A 19,166-nucleotide genomic window follows, 5' to 3' on the forward strand; every position below is an offset into this window, starting at 1 on the left:
TTTGGCATCATGCTGCAGCCACAAGGACACGGCTGAGCAAGACCTGCACACTGTCCCCCAGAGCTCACAGCCCACAGGGGTGTTCTGCAAGTCACCCTGAAGCCCAGGTGGTGGCAGTGACTGCAGGAAAGTTTGAGCAGAGCAAGATCCGTTCCACAACCAGGCCACATTTTCCCTGGTCACTTGCACTTTTGAAAACTGTCCTTCCAGGGGACACCAGGAGGGTCTGGGCAGTGGTGACTAAGAAATCCCCTCTGCCTTACCCAGGGGCCTGCAGTGACCAAGGCTCACCACAGCTGAGCTCCAGCTAAGTGCCTGAGCCCTGTGACCCCAGACAAGAGCCTGCACTCTCTGGGTGAGGACAGGGAAAGGGAGACGTGAAGAATGAATATGAGTTGGTTTAAAAGACAATTTGTTCAGTTCTGAGTCTGGTATGGACAGGTCTGCGGGTGGAGGAGGGAAGACTTGAAACCTGTTGCATTTAAGGGTTACAGAGCTTGGATGCTCTTGGCTTCCTCCCAGCCCCCAGAGACCGTCCTGATGAGAATCCAGGAGTCTGCTGCTTGTCTGGTGGGAGAAGACCAAGCAGGTTCCCCTGAACTTCTCAGATCTGACGCAGAGACTAGGGCAGAGGCACTTCTGCCCCCAGGTTTAAAGCTCTGCCTCTGTTCCTGTGAGAATGAGCTCCTGATTCCTCAGAACTGTGCTATTCTGGAGCACTGTCACACGGCTAGAGTTGCTCCCTGGGGACTCCTCTCTAGAGAGGACACTGAACCCTGAGCACCAGCCCGGACTGCCTGTGCACCTGCCCCTGGTTCTGGCCCTGCACTCAGTTTTCCCCGAGTTTCCCCTGCAGGTCCTGAGCTCTCTGTCCTTGTCCTGAGCTCCCTGCCCTTGTCCTGGGCTCCCCCTGCTGGTGCTGAGACCCCTGCTGTCCCTGAGCTCTCTTCTGGTCCTGACGCCCCTAATGTTCCTGAGCCTCCTGCTTCTCCTGAGCATCTGGGGGTCCTAATCTCCACTTGCTGGTCCTCTGCTCCCCCTGCTGGTCCAGAGCTTTCTGCTGGTCTTGATGCCCCGACTGTCCCTAAGCCACCTGCAGGTCCTGAGCCCTCTCTGCTGGTGTTGACCTTCCCCTGCTGGACTTGAGCTCCCTCTGCTGATCTGGGGCACCCTGCAGGTCCTGAGCCTCCTGATGGTCTCAGTGCCCCCATGGATCCTGAGCGCCCCCTGCTGGTCCTGAGCTCCCTCGGCAGGCCTTGAGCACCTGCAGGACCTGATCTCCCTGTGGGAAGTGACCTCCCGGCTGGGACACTGTGTCTTGACCACACACATCCCCAGGTGTCTCCCAGTGAGACTGAACATGCCCTCCGCTTTTAGACAGTGACGCTGATGAAAGATCGCTTTGGGTGTGTCTGTGGTGACCCTGACCCTTGATTCAAGGATTGGGCTATAGTATGTGATGCTACCACCAATGATCCAACCCACCCACTGCAGGCCTGGCCAAGTTCAAGTGGCCATGATCACTGCAGTAGGAGGCAGACCTCCCCAGCATGGACAAGTGATGGGAGTCCCTGCTGGCTGTGGCTTGGGGGAGTTGGTAAATTCCTGATGTATTTATGTGGATGGGGCCATGTGTCCTAGTCTGGCCCTCCACTTGAGTGTGGAAGCAGGTAGGTCCTGTTCACTTCCTGGGAAGTTCTAGAAATATTAATGTCAAATTGGTTCAGGAGGATTGATTAGGAGGGAGACTATGGACACAGGGAGAGGACTTGACTGACACTAGTGGCCCCTGGGGTCTGGAGTCTCCTAGACTGTGTCCTGATTGCCCTGGTGAGGGCTTCCACAGCAGAGAGTGGGCTGGGCACAGTGGTAGCTGCTTCCTGGGCCAGAGCTCAGCTTCTGCAGGATGGAGGGACTTCTGTGTCACCCACTCAGAGCTGTAGGCACAGAGGTCCTCACACTTGCTCTCCTGGGAAGACCAGGCCCTGGGTGTCCCTCATGTCTGAAAAGCCAGCCTCTACCTCAGAGCAAAGCCTGTCCAAGGAAGGGGGCGTGACCCTTGTCCTTGGGAAAAACCCACAGAGCACTCCTAGGCACTTACCCACCCTGCTGAGTTGTTTATCTACAAATCACAGAAGAGATCTGCTGTGCCAGATAGCAACTCCCCATCAGCCACCAATCAGCATGAGACAGGGAAATACCTGGGATGCCAGATGATCCTCAACAGTTTATGGTGGTTGATAATGTGTTGGGAAACTATGGAGTTCAGCAAGAACTCCCCTCAGTTCAAAGGAATCCCCCTCTCCTAGTAATCAATCACCCCTACCCAACTTGTTCCCGCCAGTGAATGGGCTAATCATGTTTTAGAATTGTTTTATGATTTTCCTGCGGTGTGTGATGATATGCTAAGAGATGGTATGATGTATGTGGGGTCCCTGCCTTCCCCAAAGAGTGTATAAAACTGCTGCAAACCAGGGGTGCGGAGCCTCTCAGTGTCACCAGTTGCTGTGTGCACGAGGAGGAGGACCGAGCTAGCTCGCAATAAACACCTCTTTGCTGCTTACATCAATCTGGGTTTCTGGTGGTCTTTTGGGGGTCCCAAATTCAAGCATAACGCAATCTTGGGCTAGCTCACTGTTTGATGTACAGAGAGTCCCAAGGACAGCCCTTCAGGGAATCCCACTGAAGACCCTCCCCTTAGTTGATGGAAAAGACTCTTCTGAGCTTCCTCAGGGTCTCACCCTGGGGACCCCAGAGCCGTCACTTCAGCCTCAATAATGCTGCTCTGTGTTCCTGTGTAAATGCACCTGAGTTAAAATGCATATCCCTGGACTATGTTCAGTAGGAGTGGTGAGAGGGGCCATCTATGTCTTGTTCCTATATCTGGGGAAATGTTTTAGCTTTTCCATTCAGTATGATCATGGCCGTGGGATTGGAATGTATTGCCTTTTGAACAAGATTTCCTCTCACTGTAGGCAGAAGGGCAATTCCAAAAACACAAGTGGTAATAAATTCTGGTGAGTATTTTGGGGATTACACTCATTAATTGTTGTTAGAACTGCAAATTAGCACAAGTGTGACAGTGGTCACCTTACGCTTTGAGTACAACCCTTGCTGCTCTGCCACTGCACTCATGTTAAAATGGACACATTTCCTTCTCTTCCTCTCTCCCTGCTCCTCCCCAATCTCCCCCTCCCTAATCTCAGGGGAAACAGGATTACCTCTCTTCCCCCTCCTAGGCAGAGCTATCTGTCCTTGAGCACACACCCACCACAGGAAGGAAGAACTCCAGACTTTGGGGATGGCACCAGAAGATCTCAGAAAGGACTCTCTCCCAAGTGAACAGGTGAATCACAACTACAACAGAGAAGAGGTGGAATGTGGCCTTGGAGGCACCTCTTTAACAGCCCCTGCTCCTGCTGATGGGCAATATTGGCATCAGATCAATATTGGCCTCAGAGTCACCATTTCAGGTCAGGAGTCATTTTATCAAAAGTTCCAAAGTTTGGATTCTGAGGCAGTGCTGCTAACTTTCCCTAAGAACATGTGCCTGCTGAATGATCACCCCACCCCAGCTTAAACTCCTAATGTTACCGCTGTTGACTGGTCATCAGTCCTTGCTTCCCCAAGGCTGAAGTATAACACCAGAGAAACATGCTGAGGCAAGTTTAGAGTGGAAAGTTGAAGCTTTATTAAAGGACAGCAGAAAAGACTTCTCCCAGATGAAGAAGGGGACCCAAGAGGTGGAACCATGGAAGGGAAAGATCCTCCCTCTTTTATGGCTAAGGTTCTCTTTCAGCTTTCCCGCATTCCTGTCCCATTCCTGTCCTTGATTCTGTTACCTTGCAGTGATAAAATGCAGGTGGTAGGGCCCAAAAGGTGAGGGGCAGATGGGCTTAGGAGTAACCTGGGCAGGAAGGGTTTTTGGATTAGCATCTCCATGTTTGCTGAGAGCTGCTTCATTAACATTTCCTTGGGATGGGCTCCCTGCCTTGGGGACTTTTTCAATCCTCCTTTTCCTGGACTCCATTCTCAGTATGGCCTTCAATCTTGATTGTACTTGATACTAGACGGATTTGATCAAACTACACTAACTACCTGTCTTTAAATCTGGCTTCACTAAGTACATAAGAACCCCCCACCCCAACTTAAACTCCAAAGTACCTAAGATTCCCCACACCCCAGCTTAAACTCCTAAGTACCCTAAGATCAACCCCATCCAGCTTAAACTCCTAAGTACCATAAGATCCCCCCACCCCAGTTTAAACTCCTAGTACCCTAAGATCAACCTGACCCAGCTTAAACTCCTAAGTACCCTGGCATCACCACCATTTCAGCTTAAACTCCTAAGTACCCTAAGATCACCCCCACCCCAGCTTAAACTCCTAAGTACCCTAAGATCAACCCCACCCAGCTTAAACTCCTAAGTACCCTAAGATCCCCCCCACCCCAGCATAAACTCCTAAGTACCCTAAGATCACCACCATTTCAGCTTAAACTCCTAAGTACCCTGAGATCACCCCCACCCAGATTAAACTCCTAAGTACCCTAAGATCCCCCCATCACAGCTTAAACTCCTAAGTACCCTAAGATCAACCCCACCCCAGCTTAAACTCTTAAGTACCCTGAGATCCCCCCCCCACCCCAGCTTAAACTCCTAAGTACCCTGAGATCACCCCCACCCCAGCTTAAACTCCTAAGTACCCTAAGATCAACCCCACCCAGCTTAAACTCCTAAGTACCCTAAGATCACCCCATCACAGCTTAAACTCCTAAGTACCCTAAGATCAACCCCACTCAGCTTAAACTCCTAAGTACCCTAAGATCACCCCTACCCCAGGTTAAACTCCTAAGTACCCTAAGATCCCCCCACCCAGCTTAAACTCCTAAGTACCCTAAGATCACCCCTACCACAGGTTAAACTCCTAAGTACCCTAAGATCCCCCCACCCCAGCTAAACTCCTAAGCAGCTCAGGAGATTTCTCTTGAGGGCTATAAATCTTCTCTCTAAGTGCCACAGGCTGCTGCTCTCCTGGAGGGACAGCCTTGTTGCTATGCCTCCTGTTACTGACCACAAATCTCCTGTGTGACATTCTCATGTGTGACCTACTCCTTGGACTTTGTGTGGACTCTACAGGTGTCCTTTCAGGCAGAATCACACCTTTGGGACAAGAGTGCCCTGTAATTTTTTTTTTTTTTTTTTTTTTTTTTTTTTAGAGAGAGGAGGAGAGAGAGAGAGAGAGAGAGAGAGAGAGAGAGAGAGAGAGAAAGAGAGAAAACTTTTTTTTTAAGAGAGAGAGAGGTAGAGAGAGGTAGAGAGAGAGAGAATTTTAATATTTATTTTTTAGTTATCAGCGGGCACAACATCCTTGTTTGTATGTGGTGCTGAGGATCAAACCCAGGCCGCACGCATGCCAGGCGAGCGCACTACCACTTGAGCCACATCCCCAGCCCAAGTGCCCTGTGTTTTTTTCTGAAAAGCAATAAACCTCTTTTTCCTTTTTCTCATATCCTTGTCCTCTTATTGGATTGGCATCTGGGACAAGGACTGGGCTTTCAGCAGCACTTTGGAGGGAACGTCACCATGCCTTGTGCCCAGAACCTGGACGTGGGGCTCCAGGACTTGCTGCCCAGATGGATTTCAGTCTTGCGTTGGCCCCAGCCCTTCCTTCTGTGCCCTATTTTTCTGAATGGAGATGTTTAGTCTGTACCTTTATATAGTGGATTCTTGTAAATGGCTTTGATGTTTAGAGCTGACAATGCTGGTTTGCCTTGAGGCTCAGAGGAGACTTTGGACCTGAACTTTGGGGCTGGGCTTGAACTATTGGGACTATGGGGAATCTTGGGAATGGACTAAATGTATTTTGAATTGTGAGGTGGTCATGAGCTTCTGGGGGCCAAGGGTGGAGTGTTATGGTTTGGATGTGAGGTGTCCCCCCAAAAGCCCCTGTATGAATGCAACAGGGTTAGAGTGGAAATGACTGAGTAAGAGAACTTAACCCATCAGTGAATTAATCCCCTGTAAGGGATTAACTGGGAGGTGACTGAAGGTGGGCAGGTGAGGCTGGAGCAGGTGGGCCATGGGGGTTGCCTTGGGGTATATATTTGTATCTGGTGAGGGTCTCTCTCTGCTTCCTGATCATCATGTGAGCATCTCCCCTCCTCCACAGTCTTCTATCATGATGTTCATCCTCACCTTGAGATCTGAGGAATGGAGCCTGCTGTCCATGCACTGAGACCTCTGACACTGTGAGCCCTCAAATCAACCTTTCCTCCTCTAAGTGGTTCTGGTCAGACCTTTCAGTCACAGCAGCAAAAAAGCTGACGAGGACACCACCACATGACCAGGTATTGCACGTTTTGTTACAGTCCTAAGGATGTAAACTAAGCATTCTGTAGTGACACAGCCACACACGTGTTTATAGCAGAAACTCACAGCACCCAAGTGATGGACCCAGCCTAGATGCCTGTCACCAGATGGATGGGTAAAGAAAATGTGGGGTGTGTACAGAGTGGGGTTTTACTCACCATAAGGAGGAATTAAATGAGATTGTTTCTGGTAAATTGGTGGAATTGGAGAACATCATGGGAAGTGAAATATCTCAGTCTCAGAGAGTCAAGGGCTGAGGCTTTCTCTGAGAAGTGGAAGGTACAGTAAAATAAGGGGACTCAGGGACATCAAAATAGAATGGATAGTAGAGCAGGGGAGGAAGGGAATGGAGGGTGAAGGAGGGGGGAGGGAAAGGAGGAAGGAGGAGGGAAATTGACCAAAGGCCCCATTTGCAGATATGAACACCCCAGAGTAAATTCCATGTAAATAACTTTCACTAACGTAAAGTGTAAACAAATAGAAGAGAGGCCCCCAGAGGCAGGATCCAGCCCTTGCCCCTGCTCTGTCCTGCTCCTGGCTGACCCTGAGCTCCTGTGTGCTGGGCGCCCTCTGCTGGCCCTGGACGCCCTGCAGGATGTTTGTGTCTGGGCTCACATGGAGGTCCCCTCACTGTGTCTCTAGCACAGTAATAGGCGGCTGTGTCCTAGGCTCTCAGACTGCTCATTTGCAGGTACAGTGTGTTCTTGGAGTTGTCTCTGGAGATGGTGAATTGGCCCTTCACAGAGTCAGCATAATAAGTACTGCCACCAGTATTAATGTTTGAGATCCACTCCAGCCCCTTCCCTGGAGCCTGGCGGACCCAGTTCATCCAGTTGTCACTGAAGGTGAATCCAGAGGCTGCACAAGAGATTCGCAGGGAACCCCCAGGCTGCACCAGGCCTCCCCCAGACTCCACCAGCTGCACCTCACACTGGACACCTGCAAACACAGAGGCAGCCTGGTCAGGACATTGTCACTCACCCACTCTTCCTCTCACTCCTGTCCACTCACACACTCAGGATCTCTGGTTCTCCATTCATTACCTTTGAAAACAGCCACCAGGAAAACCCAGCTGAGCACACTCTCCATGGTGAGCAGCTGTGTTCAGTCCTGGTCACTGAGTGGGATGAGCTGGGAGGGTGTGGCCAGCAGCTCCACTGGGAGCAGCCCAGGCTTTGCACCCAGAGGATGGAAGGTGTTTCAGGATCCCAGGGATCAACAAGGCCTAGCTTCCCTATCTCAGAGGCAGAGATGAAGGTCTGAAAGACCCTCCAGTCAGGGCCTGTGGGAGAGAGCTCTGGGCTCCTGACCCAGGACTGCCCAGGGCATGGTTTCCCCTGTTCAGCCATCAAGGGGCCCAGAGGTTCCCAGCCCTGGTTCAAGGGAGGCCAGGACCTGCTCCCTGCTGAGGGTGACCTTGTCCTCAGCCACACCATGCTGGCTTTGCAGGTGGCTGACTGTGAGAGCTACAGGGTCAGGGAGGGTTACATGAATATTGAAAGGAAGGGCTGGAGGTCAGATGGGGGTCAGGGGTCAGAGTCCCTGCTGGCAGCCCTGGCAGGTGATGCATGGGGCTCTGAGATGAGGCCAGGGCTGCTGAGGAGACCCCTGGATCAGAGGAGCCAGCAGTGAGCAGCACTTGCCCAGGAGGCAGCAGGCTGCAGGACAAGCTCACTGAGAGTGAGGACAGGCGACTGTGTCCAGCTGGGCTGTGTGCTGGGCCTGCCCAGAGCCCTCACCCCTATCCCCCTATGGTGACCTTGAGGACAGAATTGGAACAGTGGGTTTAATGTCAGTCCTGCTGGGCTTCAGTCCCCTTCAATGTCTGTGTCTTTTCCTTTTGAAATGGGAATATTCACTCCTGCCATAGAGCTTAGGAGTGTGTGACCCCTCTTTGATTTTCTGGCACAGAGTCAAGTTTTCCCTGAATCTTCTGGATCTTTGCACTGGATTTCTGAGCTCAGCTGAAGTATTTTTGCCTTTAGGGTCTCAAGGATGAGGACTGAATGTGTTCTGCTTTATGAGATGGATGTGAAAGCTCTGTGTCCAGGGATAGAATGATTAGTGTGCATCATTGTCCTCCCCAAATAACATGTGCTAAGGTTGTTCTGAGCTCCTTGGGCAGTGGGGGATCCCCTAGAACATGTGGACTAGGTGAATTTATGTCAATCACGAGGACATTCCACACAAGGAGACTGGCAGACCCCCTGTCTTCCTCCCTCCCTTTTGATTCCTAGCAACATGGAGAGTGATTTCCCCACAGGGGGCTCTCTGCATTGCCCCTGGCACATCCAGGAAAGGTGTAAATGCAAAGGACCCATCTGAGCATGGACTGGAGGTTTAATGTCTTCATCCATAATAAAGATCCTGTTTATGTGCTGATGGTCTCAGGTACCTGCTTCAGGGATGCAAAGCTGAGGAGCAGAGTTTTAGGTACTATGTTAGGAGAAGAGGCTGGGCCTGAAGGACACACTCCAGGTGGTGGCAGATGTCAGACCCCCTCAGTGAGCTTCCCCTGGGGTGCAGCTGGGCCCAGGTCCCTCAGGAGAGCACTGCTGAGCAGAGGACCTTCTGTCTTTATGTTGTGGAGCTTCTCACCTGGGCCTGTCTGGAGAGCCAGGGCCAGTTCAGGTCCTGTCACCAGAGTGAGTGTGAGGCCCAGGTGAGGGCCTGTGGCATGGAGCTGGGAACTCCCAGGGCCCAGGGGTCCCTACAGGTCAGGTGACAAAGTCCTGTGGCAGGTGATGGTCTCCCATGAACAGTGATCAGTGCCATGCACACTGTGCCCAGCCATAGAGCCCTGTGAGGTGAACATCCGAGTCTGCATGAGAACATCTCCAAGTCCTGAAATTTAGTACTGGAGGGAAAGCATTGCCTGTGGGAAGGACCAAGGAGACACGCCCTAGGGAATGTAGTAAGAGTGGGTAAGGAGTAATATCTCTGACAATATCCACTGGGCACAGGTCAGATATTACCTACTGTGGACTGACCACCACAGGGATGGAGTAACTGTCCTGATATTATCCACTGGGGACAGTCAACCATCAGAATGGAGTAACAGGTCAGATATTATCCACAGACAGGGACAGTATTAGGATGGAATAACAGGTCACATGTTGTCCACTGAGTACAGAGAGCATGGGGATGTGGTGACATATCTGATATTATCCCCTGTGGACAGACCAGTGTTGGGATGGGGTAAGAGATCAGATATCATCCCCTGTGGGCAGGATTAGCATGTGCATGTAACAACATGTTAGATATTATCCACTGGGGATGGAGTAACTATGGGGTGGGGTAACAGTTAGAATGGTGTCCCCTGGGGACCTGGTCAACATGGGATATAGTATCATGTCAGATATTGTCCAATGGGGACAGGGTCAGCATGGGGATGGAGTGACTGGTCAGATTTTATCCCCTGGGGATAAGTTTTGGAAAGTCTTTAATGGCTTTTCAACTTCATTGTTTGAAATTTTTCTATTTAAATTTTTACATACTTTTGCTTCAATTTCAACAAGTTTCATTAAATTAGATTTTTTTTAAATCTCTGCAAGTTTTTATAGTTTACTGGAGGATTATTTCTGTATTTTTTTAGTTATAGGTGGACACATATTTTTATTTTACTTCATTTTTTTAAGTAATGCTGAGGATCAAACCCAGTGCCTCATGCATGCCAGGGGAGTGTGCTACCTCTGAGCCATAATCCCAGCTCTTGGAGGATATTTTTAAAAAACAGTTTACAATAATTTTCTGGATTTCAGAAGAGCCTGAAGCATATCTTCTGTTGCATCTAACTTTGTTAATTTTTTGCTTCTGTTTTTTATATTCTATAGTGTGCCAAGGGCTTCTCCATCTTCTTTATGTTTTATAGGAACCATGTCCTTGTGCCTTTGATAGTGTGCATTGTGTACACAGTCCCTAAAATCTCCAGTCACAGCAATCAGGCCAGAGAAAGAAATTAAAGGGTTACAGAGGAAAGACAGGAGTCTGAATATGCTGCTTGCAGATGGTGTGATCCAATGTCTAGAAGAACCAATATCTTCATCAGAAACTTCTAGATTTGATAAAAAAAAAACTTTAGCAATGTAGGTAAATACATCATGCATACATAAATAAACCACTTTCAAATACTTCTAAAACAGGTCTGCTGAGAAAGAAACTAGGAAAATGTTCCCATTCTAAATAACTTAAAAAGTAGTTGGAAAGAAATAAACCAAGGAGGTGAAAAATCTCTACAATGGAAACAGTGAGTAACAAGACAGGGAAAAACTGAAGGCCTTAGAGATGGAAAGAACTGCCGATTTCTGCTATTGTCAGAATGATTATTATCAAATGGCCAAACTACCAAAAATGTCACAGAGATTCAATGAAATCTCCTACAAATACCAAAGACATTCTTCAAACAACCAGAAAAGAAAGAATTCTGATATTTGTGTGGAGAAATTAAAAACACAAAATAGCCAAAGTAATTCTAAGCAGAAAGATTGAACCAGAAGTTATGAAAATATCTGACCTCAAATGATTTGACAGAGCTGCAGTAACAAAACCAGAAGGCACTGACCCCAAAGCAGACATGAAGACCAACAGAATAGAAGGTACAGAGACAAGCCAACATAAGTGCAGTTATTTGGCACTTGACAGAGTTTCCAAAATCCTGTTGGAGACATGACAGTATTTTCAACCTATAGGGCTTAGGAAACTGAATATCCAAATTGAAAAGGATGCAATAGATCACTATATTTCACCCTCCAAATGTCAACTCAAAGTTGATCAGAAATTGAAGAATTAGACTAGGCACTCTGCAAGGGCTAGAATCAAATATTGCACCAACCTCCTCTATACAGACACAGACTCTGACTTCCTCAACCAGGTCACTAAAGTGCAAGGATCAATACCAGGAATTAGTAAGTAAGACAGTATCAAATTAAAACCTTCAGCACAGCAATGGGATCCAGCCACAGTGTGAGGAGAGAGCCTTGGGACATCATTGTCACCTCCCCAGATAGGGCACAAATACAAAGAATATATAAAGAACCCCAAACACTTAATAACCAGACCAAATAACCCAATAAATAAATAGGAAAGACCTAAAGGGACATTCCTCAAGAGAGGAAATCTAAGTGGCCAACAAATATAGGATAACATTCTCAATAGTCGTAGAAATCAGGAATTGCAAATTAAAACTGCATTGAGAATTCATCTCAGTCCAATCAGAAGGCAACCATCAAGAATAAAAATAATAAAAATTGTCAACAAAGATATGGAAAGAGGTGTACAGATGTGTTATTGCTGAGAGTTCAATTTATTGCTGCCATTCCTGAAAGCAGAATGGACATTTCATGAAGACCAGGAATGGAGCCACGATATGACCGAGCTACTACACTTCAGTATTTATCCAAAAGACCCCAAATCAGCACAGCACAGCTATCTAGCCACATCAGTGTTTATACCAGTGGACCTGAAAACAACCATATTACACAACTTTCCCAGATGTCCATCAACAGATGAGTGGATAAAGGGTTTATTAAGCCACAGTCAGAGGGAGAATTGTCAAATGTTCAATCTCAAATGCAAATTGCAGATCAAAAAAGGGGAAAAGTCCTGGGAGGAGTCCCCTGGAAACAGAAGAGGGAGCAGGAGGAGAGGAAGGGGATCAGGGTGAGGTAGGGGGAACAGAAATGGGACGAGCAGTGGAATGACACTGACGAAGCATTCCTGTGTCCTGTGTGAGGATGGCACAGTGGATGTCCCCTTTATGTGCTCTAAGAGGCACTAATGAAGCAAATTATAGAAAAGATCTGTCAAGAAAAAAAAGGGAAAAAGGGTCAGGAGGGAGGGGTAGAGAGGAGAGAGGGAAAGGGAGATGGCAGGGGACTGAAGTGGAGAGATTGTATCCCATGATTGTGTAGCTGTGTCCAATTGAAATGCAGTATTATTTATAATTACGGTGCAACAATGAAATAAGAAAGTATAATTCAAAAACCCAAATTGTTCTCTTCAGAGACATAAGAGATTAGTAAGAAAATTATGTCCAGAGAGCTCTCCTACAAAGCTGGATCATGGAGAGGAGAGGCCCCCAGATGGAGGAAATCTGCCCCACCCCCTCTGCACCTGCTCCTGTGCTGTCCCTGAGCTGCTGTGTGCTGAGCGCCCCCTGCTGGCCCTGGGCACCCTGCAGGAGGTTTCTGTCTGGGCTCACACTGAGGTCCCCTCACTGTGTCTCTGACACAGTAATAGGTGGCTGTGTCCTCGGTTCTCAGACTGCTCATTTGCAGGTACAGTGTGTTCTTGGTGTCCTCTCTGGAGATGGTGAATCGGTCTTTTACAGATGAAGCGTATACTGTGCTATAACTATTAGCTTTGTTTCTTATACGACCAACCCACTCCAGCCCCTTCCCTGGAGCCTGGCGGACCCAGTCCATGTAGTAGTCACTGAAGGTGAATCCAGACGCTACACAGGTGAGTCGCAGGGAACCCCCAGGCTGCATCAGGCCTCCCCCAGTCTCCACCAGCTGCACCTCACACTGGACACCTGCAAACACAGAGGCAGCCTGGTCAGGACATTGTCACTCACCCACTCTTTCTCTCACTCCTGTCCACTCACACACTCAGGATCTCTGGTTCTCCATTCATTACCTTTGAAAACAGCCACCAGGAAAACCCAGCTGAGCACACTCTCCATGGTGAGCAGCTGTGTTCAGTCCTGATCCCTGAGTGGGCTGAGCTGGGAGTCCAGGGTGGGCTCCTGTGCAGAGCTGCAGGGTCAGGTGGGCTGGTTTTCAGGAGCAGAGGGAGGCCCTATTTGCATGTCCTCCTGCTATATAGCAGCTCTGGGTGGAGGCCCAGTAGAGTAGCTCTGAGAGCAGATGGGAGTGTCATGGGCAGCATGGTTGACAGAAGAGCGTTCAGGAGGGAAGAATTTCTTCTAATTTGATTTTAGAGTCCACTATGTTAGTTTATTTAATATAAACACATAATCATATGATGGAGGTGTCTGTGCTAACTCCCTGGTGCAGATGTAAAATCACACAGAAGCCTGAGTGCTGGTTCACTGTGTCCAACAGCTCATGTGTGGCAAGAGTGACTGGTTACCTGGTATTTTGCTCTCACCCTGTACATGACTGCTGCCCTGACCCTCCTCCAGCTCCCAGATGCACACATCTGGTGAGGTCCTCAGAACCATCCTGCATTGGAAATGTGCTGTGTGTCTTCTCCCCTCTGCTGCCACCTGCTCTCCAGGGAGGCGTCCAGCTGAGGGCCTCAGAGGCTCCCTGCAGGGGGAAGGCTGTGCCTCCCTGTGAGGGCCTCCTTCAGCTCAGGAGCATCCAGTTGGCACAGAGCCCTCAGGTCCACATGCTGCTGCCATCTGTGTTGGGCACTGGGCCCTAGTCTGGGCAGAGAGAAACCCAGCCTCTGTCCTCACTTTCACTTGGAATGAGCTGTTTCCACAGGGTTTCCTGTATATCCCTCTCTTTGTAGGGTCCTTGGAGAAGGACCAGCCAGTGTCCCCATGGGCTTTCTCTGTCTAATCTGTCATCTGTGGTCCAGACCTCCCGTCCTCCTCCTGTGACCAAAGACCCAGGGAAAGCAGGGACTCTCTGTGTGGATCAAGTGTCATGGAATCCTCCTTGAGACACAGCCACATGACCTCAGCACTGCGGCCCTGTCACTCTTCACATGTCCACATTGTTGAGAATGTAGAGGAAAACAAACACCCTGTTCCTAGCCATCTGGATTCCCCCAGGGCTGGTAGAGCCTTCTTGGCACTCTGAGCCCCAATGGGACCCCAGCACTACTCAGGGGTCCAGCCCCATCTGCCTCTCTTGGCCTCCTGCCTCCTGCCATGTGGTGCTGCAGCCTCAGGAGCCCTGGTCAGCAGAAGCACCTGGGTGTTTGCACCCTGGTCTCCAGAACCTGTGGCAGCACAGCTCTCTCCTTGTGAACCCTCAGCCCCAGGAGCTGCTCAGAGCAGCACAGACTGGACTCAGCCACACTGGTGCTGGGGCCTGAGGTGGTCATAGTGACCATCTAAAGAGGTGGATGCAGCCCTGGGACTGGGTAAAGGGTTGGTCTGTGCCAACTCTGATCTGGGAGCTGGAATAGTCACCAAGGAGCCAACCTGGCAACACCCATGGTGCCAGAGTGTGGAGGTGGTTCATCTCCACCTGCCTTCCAGGGGATGCCCTGGGTAGGCCTCGGTTTAGGCAGAGCTTTGTAGATGTGGCCCCTACAGTCTCCATATTCCATGCTAGTGGAGCCTGGGAGCATGACCTTTAAGGCCCAGCAGTGGTGGTCTGCCAGCTGCAGGGCCAGTGTGGAGAGCAGCAGTCAGGGAGCCCACCATGTGCAGTGTGGCCTAAAGTCTACAGAGACATGGCATTGGACAGCCTGAGGCTTGGCGACAGGACCTATGTTCAGTGTCCACATCAGATATGATGTGGAGCTCATGAGGCCATTTTTAACTAAAGTTCCATGAGTGTTGAGGACCTTTTCATGACCACTACATTGTCCTTTAAAGGAGATGTGGAAAATCTGCTGTCCACAGGGGAAGAATAAAGATAGTCAACAAGAATGGCATCCTGTCCTGCTGGCCCTGGGCATGGCCATGGAGCACATGGACCTAGCTAAAATGGATCAGACAGAGGGAGACCCTCACCACACCATCACTCATGTGGGGAAGCTACTGCATCAGGTCTTGGAAAGAGAGAGGACAGTGGCCCTGAAGACAGGAAGGTACAGGGAGGACGAGGGTGAAGGTGGGTTGTGAGGGCCACGTGCAGAGAGGGCCTTGTCCTGTGGCTCTGCAGCTCACAGGGCACCTGTGGCCCACAGCCAGGCTGTGCTTCACAGTGACTGGGCAGAGTAGCTGGTGGGCTCCCCACACCCAGGAGGGACAGGTGATGGGCAGCTGGGTGTGCACAGCCTGGGACCCATCATGGCACCTGGCACCCCTGTGTCAGGGTGCTGTCCTCTGCCTCACTAGGGCTAGGTTTCAGTGTAAGTGTGAAGATACAGCCGGGATGGCCAGCTGTTGTCTGATGGAGAGAGATGCTGACATTCTTAGTGATGTTGATGATCAAACACCCTCACATGAGAAAGTCTACAGCATAGAACACCTCTTTTCTCACTCACATCCTTCAAAATGTATTAAACTGTCAAATCTCTAAATCTAGTTTATGTATCTAAGTCCTAATTTTATACTTATAAAATCAGGCATAAGCCAGGTGCAGTGTTGCACACCTGTACTCCCAGTGGCTCGGGAGGCTGAGGCAGGAGGATCACAATTAAAAGCCTGACTCAGCAACAGTGAGGCACTAAAAACTCATTAAATCCCTATTTCTAAATAAAGTACAGAAGAGTGGATGATGTGGGCAAGACCCCCTGAATTCAATACCTGGTGCCCACTTTCCAAATCTAAGCAGATTTAATCAATCAAATACAGACTGTGTGCAATGAGGGGTGTCTTGTTTAGGGAAAGTGATCCCAGGATTCACCTGGGCCAGGAAGGAGCTGAATGAGACCCCCATAGCAAGTCCAGAGGATTCAGTGAGGCACAAGAGACAGAAACTAATCCATTGGGAAAGTAAATAGTTAGAAAAATTTCATAGAGACAGAGTTGGAGAAATTTCATAGAGAAAACACAGGCAGGAAGAAATGACTCTCCTAAAAAAATTTGTGTATGCATTTTGAATTTTGGATATGCCAATGTAAACCACATAATTATATATAATTACACTGCTCAAATAAAATATTAAAAATATAAAAATATTGTTGATTGGCGCAGAAATGTCTTGCATTGATATAAAATATAAAAGACTAAATGAGGGAATTATAAATTTTGTATACAAAAATCATTGTTTTAACCACCAATGAACATCTTTTGGAAAAACAAAATAGAATTTAACTTTTTTGAATGAAGCAGGAGTATCTAAGACTAATTGGGATATAAAAATTGCCACTTCTCATCCTCACCCAGACTGAGACTGGACTCTCAGGACAGGCTGGGCACTGACATGAGCAGGAAAAGAGCCCAGGTGTCCCTGTCTGTGACCCTGCAATGCAGCCACAGGGGCTGGAAACCCAGGCAGGCTCCATGCTGCTTCCCCCAAGCAACCAGGTGTCCTGGGGCTTCTCAGGCTTGGGGTCACCTCACATCAAGATGGAGTCAGAGTGGTCCTGGTCACTGTGTTTTCATGGTCTTGAGGCCAGTGGCAGAGCCAACTGGAAACTCCCACAATCAGTGCAGGGCTGACCACCCTCCCTCCTGGGTCTTTGCCAAGGAAGCCCCTTTCTCTCTGAGATCTTGATCAGGCCACCCCCATCCACAAGCCATGCACAGCTGCATGAGGAGGGGATATCTCCACCTTTTGGAGGCCTTGGTGTGGGGTGTGTGTCACAGAGCCCCATTGTTAGGGACAGACAGCTCACATACACCAAAGTCCACTCTAATTCATATATTTCTCTATTTTATGAACCGGTTTAAGGCTTTCCTTAAGGTTTCTCAGATAGGTCTTGGACTTTTTGGGGTGGAAACTGTGAATTGTATACAACACCAGGAGGAGTCTACATGATGCTCCTCAGTAAGGGAGTGTGCACCTCAGTAGGAGAATGTGCACCTCTGTGGGGCAATGTGTGCCTCCTAGGGGAGTGTGCACCTCACTAGGGAAGTGTGCACCTCTGTAGAGGAGTGTGCACCTCTGTAGGGGAGTGTGCACCTCAGTAGGGTAGTGTGCACCTCAGTAGGGTAGTGTGCACCTCTCTAGAGGAGTGTGCACCTCTGTAGGGAATGTGCACTTCTGTAGGGGACTGTTTACCTAAGTAGGGCAGTGTGCACCTCTGTAGAGGAGTGTGCACCTTTGTAGGCGGAGTGTGCAGCTCTGTAGAGGAGTGTGCACCTCTGTAGGGAGTGTGCACCTCTGTAGGGGAATGTGCATCTCTGTAGAGGAATATGCACCTCTGAAGGCAGTGTGCACTTCAGTGGGAGAGTGTGCACCTCTGTAGGGATGTGCACATAACTGGAACACCCAAACCATAATGAGGAAAGAGCAAGAACTGTAAAAGTGCTTGGAACAGACCAAAGTGGAAGCTCAGCCTAGAAACACCTGCAGGAAAGAGCAAAGAGCACCTGGAGAAGGTCAGAGTGGTCAGGGCCTCTGCTCAGGAGACAGACACTCAGGACAGACAGCTGCCCCAGCTCACCAACTAGAAGGCAAGAAGGAACCAAGCTACAGGTACCAGGAGGGAAGGAAAAGCAAAGCTAAACAGAGAACACAATCTTCAGAATATCAACGAAAAGAGCTTTCAATTTCAAAGATAAATGAAATGGACAGATCTCTGGTGAGACTATTCAAGAAAAAAGGACAGAAAATGCAAATAAATAAAATCAGAGAAAAAGGGAGATATAAAGGGAGACATTGTAACCCATGCACAGAAATACAGGGTTATGAGGGGTCATTATGACATATTTGCCAGTGATGTGGAAAGTCTGATGATGGACACAGAAGGCCCCTGAAAACTTACCATTGAATTTTTGGAAACACTGATGAGCTCTCCTGTGAGCAAGGAGACCTGGTGACGATAAACCCCATCTGATTCCCTATTAAAATTGGGAGCCATCTCACCACAAGGACATAAAAGCTAACTTCAGCTTTTTATAAATTACTGCAAATTCTGAACTTGCTTGGAATGCCACCTGTGCCTTGAACTCACCCATGCCTGGCTTTCCCTTACCAGATACCAGCCCTCTCTGAAACTTTAGTGATGCCTCATAAATCTTGGCCTTCCCTGGCCAGATAATGACCCTCTCTGAGGCTCTAATGATCTTCATAAATTCTGATGTCAGAGCCAGAGAAATGTAAACTAGCCTTTGTGTTAGGCTTGTCTCAGTTTTGTTATCTGTAACCCCCCTTTTTGTAACTATCTGGGCTATAAAGCTGAGCTGCAGGAAAGATGCAATGCTGTCTTGTTCCCCTTGGTTTTTGTTGGGAGAGGCAGCCTGGCCACTTGAAATAATAAGCTTGCTTTAATTTGATTTTAAATGGAGTCAGTTGTCTTTTCCTTGTGTCCTGGTCTAATATTTTGGATGCCCCAGCGAAATGAACCTGCCACACCAGACCACAAGACCAGACTGCTAGAAACTCTAAAGCCGGCCTTTGCTCCAGGGCTTCGGGATGGAAAGCCACTCTAGGGTGTACACACCTTGAGACATCCCTAGGCCTCAGAGTGAGCCTTCAGTCCCCAGAGTACTGCAGTGAACTGCCATCCTAAAACAATTAGCATCTGATGGAGAAGGCCTCCATATGTAAATGGCACCTTTATAACATCTGGTATTCGGTTTAGAGAGATGTCTTGTGATTGGCGAGGTACACATATACTCCTGTCCGGGACAGTAATGAGATATCATTCTGTCCTCTATACTGTTCTGTAGTGAATTCCTCTGGTAGGGTAGTGAGGTGACAATGAGCACACACATGCTCCTACCCCGGGAGCTTTAGCAAGATGTTGCATTGCTCCTCAGTTTTTCAGTTTCGGCTCCAGGTTTCTGTTTTCTTGTATTTTGCTCTGTGTTCTATATATTGTTCTGCCTTTTGATGTAGGACTACTGTGGTAAAAACTTAAGGAAACTGGATATGAAAATGGGTAATAAATCAAGTAAGCCTAATATCCCTTTGAAATGCGTTTTAAGGAACTGTGTTTTAACCTCCTTTGTTAAGCAGGATTAGGAATGCAATATTTTCTTCCCTTCCCCTATTTCACTGTCTTTAGTACACCCACTGCAGAGGGAAATGCCTGCTGG

At 48.8% G+C, this 19,166-nt stretch overlaps 2 gene segments (V, D, J or C); both read right to left on the reverse strand.

Annotated features, from left to right (window-relative positions):
- The window catches only part of LOC124098269 (Ig mu chain C region membrane-bound form-like), a 167,622-nt gene extending 160,148 nt beyond the window's left edge, over nt 1-7,474 (reverse strand). Inside the window, 1 exon segment of the C gene segment in view lies at nt 7,414-7,474. Coding sequence covers nt 7,414-7,459 — 46 coding nt within the window.
- A 4,925-nt stretch (nt 7,475-12,399) lies between these two features.
- LOC131424486 (immunoglobulin heavy variable 3-72-like) lies at nt 12,400-13,123 on the reverse strand. The segment is given in 2 exon segments: nt 12,400-12,902; nt 13,007-13,123. Coding segments are annotated over 2 exon segments (534 nt in total).
- Nucleotides 13,124-19,166: the final 6,043 nt, after the last annotated feature.

The sequence above is a fragment of the Marmota monax genome, unplaced genomic scaffold (assembly GCF_021218885.2).
Source record: "Marmota monax isolate L192 unplaced genomic scaffold, Marmota_monax_Labrador192_F-V1.1 WCK01_AAM20220418_F8-fsc00190, whole genome shotgun sequence".
NCBI lineage: Eukaryota > Metazoa > Chordata > Mammalia > Rodentia > Sciuridae > Marmota > Marmota monax.